Source organism: Apostichopus japonicus, chromosome 11 (genome assembly GCF_037975245.1).
Source record: "Apostichopus japonicus isolate 1M-3 chromosome 11, ASM3797524v1, whole genome shotgun sequence".
Taxonomy (NCBI): domain Eukaryota; kingdom Metazoa; phylum Echinodermata; class Holothuroidea; order Aspidochirotida; family Stichopodidae; genus Apostichopus; species Apostichopus japonicus.
In genome coordinates this window covers 6,657,317-6,668,682 of record NC_092571.1, presented here as the reverse complement: position 1 = coordinate 6,668,682, position 11,366 = coordinate 6,657,317, and the positions used below count along the sequence as shown (strand labels likewise).

The 11,366-nt window shown below is 36.5% G+C and overlaps 1 protein-coding gene across 4 annotated transcripts in view; it reads right to left on the bottom strand.

The window, feature by feature from the left end:
- The window catches only part of LOC139976031 (polyamine-transporting ATPase 13A3-like), a 77,793-nt gene that overhangs the window by 4,491 nt on the left and 61,936 nt on the right, over window positions 1-11,366 (bottom strand). For all 4 annotated transcript variants that reach the window (XM_071984422.1, XM_071984421.1, XM_071984419.1 and 1 more), the window contains exons 21-31: window positions 11,005-11,129; window positions 9,771-9,958; window positions 8,482-8,610; window positions 7,954-8,033; window positions 7,330-7,482; window positions 6,711-6,807; window positions 5,335-5,407; window positions 4,300-4,450; window positions 3,827-3,978; window positions 2,833-2,921; window positions 2,548-2,628 (exon numbers count right to left, since the gene is read on the bottom strand). In XM_071984422.1, coding sequence (XP_071840523.1) covers window positions 2,548-2,628; window positions 2,833-2,921; window positions 3,827-3,978; window positions 4,300-4,450; window positions 5,335-5,407; window positions 6,711-6,807; window positions 7,330-7,482; window positions 7,954-8,033; window positions 8,482-8,610; window positions 9,771-9,958; window positions 11,005-11,129 — 1,318 coding nt within the window. The remainder of the gene's footprint in view (window positions 1-2,547; window positions 2,629-2,832; window positions 2,922-3,826; window positions 3,979-4,299; window positions 4,451-5,334; window positions 5,408-6,710; window positions 6,808-7,329; window positions 7,483-7,953; window positions 8,034-8,481; window positions 8,611-9,770; window positions 9,959-11,004; window positions 11,130-11,366) is intronic.

Genomic DNA, 11,366 nt, shown 5'->3' with positions numbered 1-11,366 from the left:
ATGTGTTTTATGTACTCTACCTCTAGAGAGGTCATAGGTCAAAGGTCAAGAAATCTAAATTTATTTTCTGGCCATTTTCTGCATGACAAAAGTTATTCTGTTGGCAAAAGTCATTAAACCACATGATATGTAAATACTGGTGAGACAAATTTTGAAATAAGACAGATTTAGGGTCAGGGTCAAATATTAATTAAGGTCAAAGGTAAAATTGGCCTAATTTGTGTGCAAAAGTGATTCGCAAACTCCTACTAGAATCTAGTTACGTCCGATCAATGTCATACCTGCTGGGTAGGTGCCTGAACGCGTAAACTCGTGCCTGGGTGATTGATGACGTTAGGTCAAATGTCATATCAAAAACCTAAAAATTGATTTTAGCAATTTTCTGCATGTCAACATGTTAGAGGAATCCACTTAACCACACGATATGCAGAACATGATTAGCAAAATCTTAAAATAGGACAGATTGAGGTGTTTAGGATCGGGGTCAAATATCAACTGAGTTAAAACTGTGCGGAAAGTGTGCCGCGAACTTCTGCTTGTCAGTATGTTGGAGAAAGTCATTAAACCACAAGATATGTAGAGAACAATGGGACAAATTTTAACATAGTACTTCTGTAGTTGACAAGGGTCAAGGTCAAAGGTCCAATGTCGATACATTGCGTCATAGAAGGGGAGATCTGCAACTCCATGGATTGTCAACTTGTTTCTCTTGTATTGGCTACAACCGATGACTTTTCCCTTTATTCTAACCCTTTGTCTGGAAAACCGATGATTATTGTTCTCTATTGATCGACGACTGTTCTACGTCACCACTCGTGAGGCTTAAACATGTATAAACATGCACACGCTAGATAGATTCCTTATGCTACCGGAAAGGAATACAACCAGAAAACGAAAGCGCTTAGTGGTTCCGATGCCCAAACATATTCATAGTGTGGTAAGCCATAAATGTTATTATTTCATTAACTTGTGCACACCAGAACGTAGAGAGATTATCTATTGAATAATACAGCAACATATACAGGAAGAGACCAAGAATCAGGTATCATGTTGACAAAGTATATTCAGTGACATTGTATGATAAAAAAGCCAGTTGTCTTAGTGATTCCTTGCCATAAAATGTGCTCAATATTCAGAATAACTGACTACCATGTCTTGTAATATGATGAATACTAGTGACATAAGGTTGGAGATGTCTCATGAAAATGTGCTTATTATGTACCAACAACACCATACCAGTATAAACAAAATTCTATGTTAAGCCTCGCCCACTTATTAATATTCATGAGATGAGAACCAAGAACAACGGGGCATATCGACTCATCTACACATCTACCTAGTATGACATTGATTTAACTTGTGGTTGTTGAGATATCGTGTTTACTATGTGTTTTTGACAATTTCCCATTAAATCCCACCCACCATTAATATATGAGGTAAAATTGTTTTTGAGAAGAACATGTACATACTATGTAGTTACATCACCATGGCAACTATAAACCCAATCGGACAGATGGTTGCAGAGCCTATATTGACGTTTAAAAAAATCGGTAGGCCCTGCCCAATCATTTATATTCATGAGATGGAACCAAACACAATAGGGCACATCTCCCCATCATAAAGCATCTATTCACCAATATTGACATTGATTCCAGTCGTGGTTCAGTTGTGGTTGTTGAGATATCGTTTCTACAAGCTAGCCGTCCCATACATACACAAGCGCGGGCGTATGGAAAGCCGTTTTAACATTTAATAAGAAATTTCAGATATCTCGAAATAATTTCAGATATCTCAAATTAAATTTCAGATATCTCCAATTTATTTAAGATATGTACAAATAATTGCAGATATCTTAAAATCAATTTCAGATATCTCGAAGTACCAGAGAATTTCAGATATCTGAAATTGAATTCGAGAAATTCTATTTCAGATATCTGAAATAGAATTGCAGATATCTCAAATTTAATTTCAGATATCTGAAATTGAATTTCAGATATCTCGAATTCAATTGCAGATATCTCGAATTCAATTTCAGATATCTGAAATAGAATTTCAAATATTTCGAATTCAATTACAGATATCTCGAATTCAATTTCAGATATATGAAAATTCCCGATTAATGTTAAAATGGCTTTCCATACAAGCAACTTTAACATTTAATCGGGAATTTCTGCATATATATTTAAGATATCTGGAATTCAATTGCAGATATCTGGAATTCAATTTCAGATATCTCAAATTAGAATTGCAGATATCTGGAATTCAATTGCAGATATCTCGAATTCAATTTCAGATATCTCGAATTCAATTTCAGATATCTGATTTAAAATTTCAGATATCTCGAATTAAATTTCAGATATCTAGAATTTAATTTAAGATATCTGAAATAGAATTTTAGATATCTAGCATAAGAAATAATTTAAGATATCTAAAATTCCCGATTAAATGTTAAAGTGGCTTTCCACATGCACGCTCGAGCACGCCAGCACAATTGTAAAGTGTTACTGAGCGAAACCACGGACTACACTGATCCGCAAGATAACAAACCTCTAGAAGCAGAGCCAATGCAAAATGAACTACAGCCAGTCCCAAGATTACGAAGTAGTAATAGGTCTCCAGCTCCATCAGCTGCGAGAAAAGGAAAGAAAATTATCAAATTGATGGCATTTGTGCAGACGACTGGTTCAATATATGTGACGATCGCACCAGGTAATCCACATTGTTTGAGAAGAGAGATAAGTTCAAGTTCGTGATATCCAGTTATCCTTATGAATTAAATTAGTCCCTTTGCTAGACAACTGTGCAGTGGTATTTTATAAAAAAGACCGTTACCTCTCCATAGTTGTTGACCGCTTGGATCGGGAAAAACATCATGGATACTGTGTATATTGTCAGCAACACCAAACTCACGAAGAACAGCACTGTCAGATAGCAAGAACAAAACAACTTAATGAAGAATTATTTAATTAGAATTATTGATTCTTAAATTAAATATATATATTATATATTAATAAATATTATATTATATAATAATATATAAATATTATATATTAAATATAAATTAATTAATAGACACAAATACAATATAAACAACTTGCTTTAATATGCACTGCAACTTTCTTGTCAAAATCGAGAAACGCTTAGAAGAAAATACAGTGACTTTTCAAGTGAACCGCTGGGTATATATACTTGAGCAAAGAGATGTTAGTATGTCCATAATAAACTGAAACATTAGCCTGAAAATTGTGCTTATACTTTTTCTGAACACTGTGCCTATATACCTTAATTTGGAGCAGTGGCGTGTATGCACAAGATTAAAAAATTGGTGGTGGAGGGAGGGGTTCTACAATTCCGCTGACTGATTTAGGTAAGGACACAATTCTATTTGTAATGGTAAGAGGTAGATCTAAAGGTGGGGTGGCCCTGGGGTCGTTGAAATCGACTTATACGGGGAGGGGCGTCCGTTGCTCATCCCGAGAAAATATAAACTTTAGACGTCAAATGATGCGTTCTGAAGCAAATTCAGACTATAAATAGGTCTCTTATCGGGTCTTAAACGCAATGTTATGCTAATATAGACTATTGAACGGGGCGGAGGGGTGGGGTGAATTTCATTCCATATGTCGTACGTGAGGGGAGAAAAGCATACGTGAATTGAATGAGAAACGGTCGCTCCGATGTAATGATGCCAAATAGGAAGATCCAGCCAAGTAAAAAGGATATCAGATCGTATTATTCCAGTAGGCTGCTAATTACTTCTTAACTGCTGTGCCAGTATCGAACTCTATTATAGTTTGCGCCTGATCTTTTAAGATTTGGAGCTTACCGTTAGTGTATATTGGTTTTCTGAAAGGAGGTCCTTTGGAAAAAAGGAACGCAACGATTATGTATTGGAAAGAAGATAGGAAGAATATCGATGTTGCCTCGTAGCAGTATGAATTGGAGATATCGTCTCTGTCTTTAACCAGTGGTGTGAACCTAGATAAAAGAGGAAGGGAAATCATTAAAGGATACTCGATCCAGACTTTATGCTAATTACTGGCATATGTTGACCCACATCTTCATGTTTATACTATCACATACAAAACATTATACTGGAGTAGCCTAAACTTATAACTCTACTTCATTCCAATATTCGAAGAAGAGTTGGAGATGTTAATACCACTGTCAACTGACAATTCAGGATATATCTTTAATATCCAAAATGATTTCATATTTCCATATTTGTGAAGTTCCTAGACATAAAAATACTCTTGTTTAATACGGTCAATGCATCCTTTCAATATGGAAGCGACTTACCATGGTTGCATGGTCAAAAGGAAATACCCTGCAATTTGAACACCAAATTGTAACACCGTATTTGTGAGGACGGAGAACAGGAGGGCGGGGTCCATAAGACTGGTCAGCGGTTTCTTAGCAACAATACTCGGGTACGCATGGTTCCTGGCAACTGAGTAAAGAGGGACAGTTCGTCTTTGTTACTTTAGAGGGAAAGAAATCTTCATATGTACTGTACTTAATTTGCCAATAAAGCAGAATCACGGGAATAATGTGATATTGTTATATGTCTTCACGTCGCATCGAACGAGTCAGTGTAAACACCTTATTTCTCAAGCTAAAGATATTTCAGAGACCAAATATATGTTACAGTCTCAACTGACATTAAGGATATGTTCGGAGACCAAATCAAGTTACAGTCTCAACTGACATTAATGATATGTTCGGAGACCAAATAAAGTTACAGTCTCAACTGACATTAAGGATATGTTCGGAGACCAAATAAAGTTACAGTCTCAACTGACATTAAGGATATGTTCGGACACCAAATAAAGTTACAGTATCAACTGACATTAATGATATGTCCGGAGACCAAATCAAGTTACAGTCTCAACTGACTAATCAGTGCAGTGGCGTAGGAAGGTACATTTGAGTGGGGGGGGGGGGCTGAAGACTGATGGCCGGCCTGGGGGAGGGGTCTAAGGGGAGGGGGTGTCCCCCTCCCCTTTGGATTTTTTTGCATTTCCAGGTGGCCTCAGATGCAATTTGGTGCAATATAGCACACTTCAACACTCACTCCATTTTGTAGACTTAATTTGTATTTTCACCTGGCCTTAGATGCAATTTGGTGCTCCAAATGAGATTTTTTTTCTCATTTGGAAATGAAAAAGGGGTTTTCTGACTTGCGAAGCGGGGGGGGGGGGCGGAATGATACTTCCGCCACTCCACATTTTTCACTGGGGGGGCTGGCGCCCCCCCCCCGGTACCTACGCCCTTGAATCAGTGTCAGAAGTTTTCCGGGTCTTGTGATCTAACTGTATTGCATAATAAACTTACCTAACAGAGCTACGATGGTTGTAATAGCGATGTCCCAGTACATGAACATAAAATCACTTGGGAAAGAGTCAATCTGTAAAATTTCCAAAAAGCAGATTCACTACATAGGAGTCAAAGTGTTTAACATTTTTATCTCAATACCTAAACCTAAAAGACATTAGCATCATCTTGAATAACAGTATCATATAGATAAAAACAGAAAGATAGGCACAATAGCATAGTGTTGTTCAAGACCGATAGTAAATTAACTTTGGAAGTACAACGGTAACACTTTCGTGGGTAACTACGTAGCGCGCTCGGCGCTCCTGTTGAGAAATTAAGTTTTTGAGTGCGCCCAACATCATAGCAATTTTAGTGGAGACCTCTTCGTCCGGATCAACCCGAGAGAGTACTAGCTAAATGAAAGGACTCCGTCGACCACAAACTGCACAGCAGCAACACTATCATACCATGTTAAGTGTAAGCATGTAGCCTAGTTACAATCGAGAAACCTTAAGATGGTAATACAAATTGGTACTAGTAACTAACATTATAAGCGTGTCCATATATGTTTTGGTAAAGCTAATGAGGGCATGCTGGATAGGATTCACGATTATTTTTTGTATGGCTTTTAAGGCCAGTGACTAATTAGTGGCATAGACTAAGGGATGAAATGTATTGTCAGCACACTAGTGTTCAATGAAGTTTGGGTGCAATTTTAACTTTCATATATACTCTTGTAATCCTTAAAGTATCGTGGAACAAACAAGCTATTCGATATTACAGGTGAAGTATGTTTTACTAAAAACGTTACTGGACTGCTTAAATTGCCTCTTTATTCACAACCTGCAAACACAAGGTTTGTTACAACAGTCGTACGCGTTAACTACTGCGTATATGAAATATGTACAAGCTTTATTGTTCTATATCACAAATAAGAAGTTACTAGTTACATTGTCATTAAAAGCTATAAAATGTCCTTAGTTCGTATCTTAGCTTTCCTTTGCTTCTTCTCTTATTCTGCCTTCCTTCTGGTAATTTAGTTTGTTTGCATCTATTTGAAGGGGAGGGGGAGGGAGGTATACTTTGTTGTTTTTAGCGTTTTGCGATTTTCAGTATCGATGGAAGGCGTAATAGAAAATTAAATTGTCCGCACTTAAGCTTGCATTTTCAATTACCATAATCATTCGTTACATTAACATATCACACCAAGGAGTTACATCTGATCACACGAAGGAATGACCACGAATTGGATGACCATTACTACTATTGGACTCCTGTGGTATACTTGTTAATGTCTCTAAGAGGACGTGGCAATCACTAAATGATAATACAGGATTAATTAAATTATTAGATTTCTTGGACTAGGTATTCTGATTCGACACAGCTGTTCTTACCGTATTCATAATGATGACGGACGTAAACTGTATCATACTATACAGCGCCATGTATTTGAAGACTCCGAAAGACGCCACCAAAGCAGCTCGGCCTTCTCTAATAAAAAAAAAGAAACATTTAAAGACGGCTCTGTAGAAAATGGTACATGTTACGGTATCAAGTCACGTGAGTCTATACCAGCGTCATATACGCTGCGTCGAGTCGTATGGTTGCTACTCACATAGTTACTTTATGTACTACTGTACTGTGGTCCGTATAGTTTCTCGTTTATTTGTTCTCTCCGTTAGGCACGTCATCAACACTTGGTCCATTGCAGATAACTAAGATATTGAGGCAACTTTAAAGTATAATAATTCATTGTTGAGTGTGAGCCATAGAACCATTATCTTCGAGTATGTCACTGCTGTGCAACTATAATTTGCATTTTGAATAGTTTCACTACATTTTAAGTGTAAAATTCGCTTTAAGTAAAAATAATAAAAAATAATCATCTATAATATCATACTTTTAAGATGTAATAGTTTAAACATCCATAGCAACCACTAGTAATAATTAAGCGGGATTAAAATGGAGTGTCAGCTGTAATGACGATGTATTTACCTTCTGGTTCTTACTTACTTGATCAGCCGAGAGACGCACTCCACATTTTGAGTACGTGACGTAAAAGGTGAAGCTACCGATGCCTCGGCTTCGGAGAGAGAAATACCAGCGTGCGCCCTCTTTAATGCACCACAGTCATTTGCACCGTCTCCACACATTCCCACGTAGTATCTGAAGAGGTATCATAAACTTATCATTTTGCGTCTTTCAAATAGTACTTTATTTGTTGGTGTCAATTTGATTGCAGTTCAACTGGCAATGTACAAACACACACATACAGCTTTGTTTTACATTCAGACCAAGGACCACGTTATTTTTTCCATTTTTTCAAATCCATGTACCCTAACCCTAATAATCCCCCTTAACAATATAATTCTTTAGGAATCACAACCGAGGACATGGAATTGTTTATATATCACTATATAGTTTCCTCTTACGGTCTCTATAAAAGCATCCTATTTGCTGTACTATTTTTTTCTCCCGGAATTGCCAATATCTTGTTTAACGAAGTTTAATGTTATTACGTTAGCTTCTAATGACTTGACAATGCCCGACACAGCTTTCTGAAGCATAATGTAAGTTGATTACAACCCCCTCCCCTCCCCTCCCCTTGCCCACCCACGGAGGTATTAGAATACTTACTCCATGTCCTGAAATACTTCTACTAGTTGAGCTTTCTGGTCGGGTGACATCCTTGCAAAAATAGTGGCTTTGACAGCAATCTAAAACGTAACAGACATTCACTGGTTTTACTGGGTTAGGCAGCAAACAGCCAAACAAACAGTAGAACATAACTATTGTCTTCAAAGTTTGATGTGATAAAAGCTAATAAACAAATAAGTAATAAAGTAGTTATATACGATTCAATACATTTGTTAATTTAGAGAATATGATATCCCCAAATGAGCTCCAGTGACATGCTTACTAGTGTATAAAAGTGTGCTTAAAAATGACTTTGTAACATCTTTGGGGATAATACTGAGTGGACCTTGAGAGACTTATCTGTATGGTAATCACGATGAATTCACCTTATTGAAATATTTAATGAAAAGCAAGGGCATAGTCTGAGAAAAATCTCCAACAATGTCAAATGAAAGCTCGCTAGTTGTAACTTATATACTACGGTTCATAGCTCTTTGTTTTTTTACTTTTTTCATCAGAATGTTTTACCTTTGGTATTAAATGCGGCGTGTACTCTTGCAAGGCGAGGAAGGTTTTGCCGTCTAGAGCAAAATGATAGGTGCTGCCATCGGAATTTCCATGAAAGTCTTCCAAGGTCAACGCAACTTCTTCTTGATTCTACAACAGAAAAAATGGTATAAGCTCACACCACATTTTTTTTATGGTTAATGCAATGTGGAAAATACTTTTCATTAGAAGGATATTAGCGCCGCATTGTGTGTACAACGTGACCGTATAACAATAATATAGAGGAATGTAGGGTTTCAGCTTAACTTCTGAAACAGAATGATTAACATGAAATTATTATAAGTCCGTTCTGATTGCAGGTATCCTAAGTACATTAGCAATGCTATAAACATTCTTTACTTACAGTGTTATCTACCACTGCCAGTATTATAACAACGCCAAGAAACGTTATTTTGGACATTACGGGGGCCACGTAATTTGCATTTAAAAGAAAACAGACTTGAATATAAGCCAGTTCGAAACATACGGATTTATTTTAAAGTTGGTGCCAGTTGTACAGAAAGTGACATAAGACCACCCAAATTAGAATAAAGAGATACGTTAAAGCATGTCTTTGAAACTATGAACTACCTGTAACATGCAATCATGTTCTAAATATATTTACAATATGCCTTTATTGGCTAACTGAGACAAAACGCAACTAAAATTGCTCTCAAAATGTTCTCTATCCCCTGGGTAACCGACCTAGTATAAAAACTCTTAGCTGTTCGAATTTGGTCAGTACACATTTAAATGTACATGTTAGTCCATTGTTTCATAAGTTCTTATAACTCATTGAAACATTTCCTGGCTCATGCAACATTTTTTGTCCCAGACATACTTCTATTTGAGATTGTAATGATTACGCTTTCACAAGGTTTCCGTAGTTTACTTACTTGTGATTTTTACGCTGACTGGATGTCTCGCTGAATTCGACTTGCCATTATTTCCAAGGACTCTGTCCATGACAGTTTTACAAGCGGCAATTTTCTAGCAATATCTCTTTAATATCTTAGCATCCACACTAGTTATAATCTTTATATATTGTTTTCCATTCATCATAGATAATTTGGAATAAAACCATTGTCGTATTACCTATATCAAACGTACTGGACTCTTTAAATCTACTTTAGTTTTGATCTTCAACTTCATACCTTCCAGCGAGGAATATCAAGGCCAGCCTATTTGCACTTGTGTGTTGACCTATACTTAAAGTTAGGGTCCAACCGTTCCCAAGGAATAAACCTTGACATAATCTTCTTTATATTTACCTTAGAGCTGAATTCATGTGAAGGGGACGGTTGGCGACTGCAGGCATTCACGACATCATTCAAGGTGTATGTGACCTTAGTCTTGTTATCACGTGATGGCGGGGTGACATTCACCTCAACGACTAGTTCAGAAGGACCAATCATTCCACACTGTCGGGCGACATGAATTGCAGTCAAAATATTATCACCTGTAGAATAAATATACAAAATAATATTAAAAAAATTGAAAACACCACAGACTTTAACTTATACATCTATTTACCAAAATTAATATAAAAAGAACGACATGTTTCGAAAGTAGCGACTTTCATCATCAGGTTACAAACGCAAAATGAACAAGTAATAGCAAACAAATGTACACTAGCAATAACACACAAGGACAAGTAGATTAACTCAACAAAGATAACACTGGACAGTCAAGCTGTTTGTTGAGATTAGGTTTATTAGGTAGGCTTTCTTTGATCCTAAGCTGGAGTTTAGTGGGAGCTGAGTCGATAATTTTGAATGAGTTGTTGTCCCATAGCCGCTTACAGTTGGGAAATTTAGTAAATATAGTGTTTGTAAATATGTGAATTCTTATCGTTTTTTCTTATGCTCAGAAATCCGTGTAGAAAGGTGCCTATGGGTTTCCCCTATATAACAAGCATTACAGCCTGTGCAGATGAATTTATAGACCACACAAGATTTAAGGTATGATGGAATCATGTCTTTTACTACACACATATTTCGAACTTTAAATGAGATAAACACTAATTTAATATCAATGTCTGTACAATGCGATTTGATCAACTGTCTAACTTTGTTCTGAGCATGACCAGAGAAATTAAAATGTACGGGAGCTTGTTAAATCTAGTAATGTGAGAAAAAATAATATATAAGAAGGGACATAGGCCATATGCTACTCCGCTACGGATGTGGGATTTTTTCCATACTTTTCCCGTAACTGAGAATGTATTAAAAATTGTAAAAAAAAAACAAAAAACAGAACGTATTGTAAATAACCAGGAGTCCACGGGGAGTTAGAAAAACAAGCGCCATAACAAGAGTTAACGTCAGTGTGCGTCACAAAACTCACATTAAATGGATACAATGCAACAGCCAAAATATTAAACGACTGCTCTACTCAGGTCTTATCAAGTTTTCCAATTTATTGTATTTGTAAATAATGGGAATCCCTGTCATAAATGCTATCGAAAAATGATAATGAATGAAACCTCTGCAGGGTTCAACTTACCTGTGACCATTACTGTCCTTATGTTTGCATTATTCAGTTCCTCAATTACGGGTGGAGTCTCTGGCTTCAAAGTGTTTTGCATAATCAGGAGTCCAAGCAGTTGTAAGTCACATTCGATATCGTTCCTGTAAGAATGGCGTCAGAATGCTCATTAAAAGTACGTTGTACGATGACAAGATAATAACAATGTACACGCGATACTTTTCACCAGGTTTCTTATACAATTCAGCCTAAGGGTATCTAAATAGAACCAATTTTGCCCAAATATAGATGGAAGAATGTATTTTGAAATGTCTACAAGCTCGTTTAAACGAATTGTATATCAAAAAGAAATCTACGTTTCCCTTCTTCTTCTTCTTTAA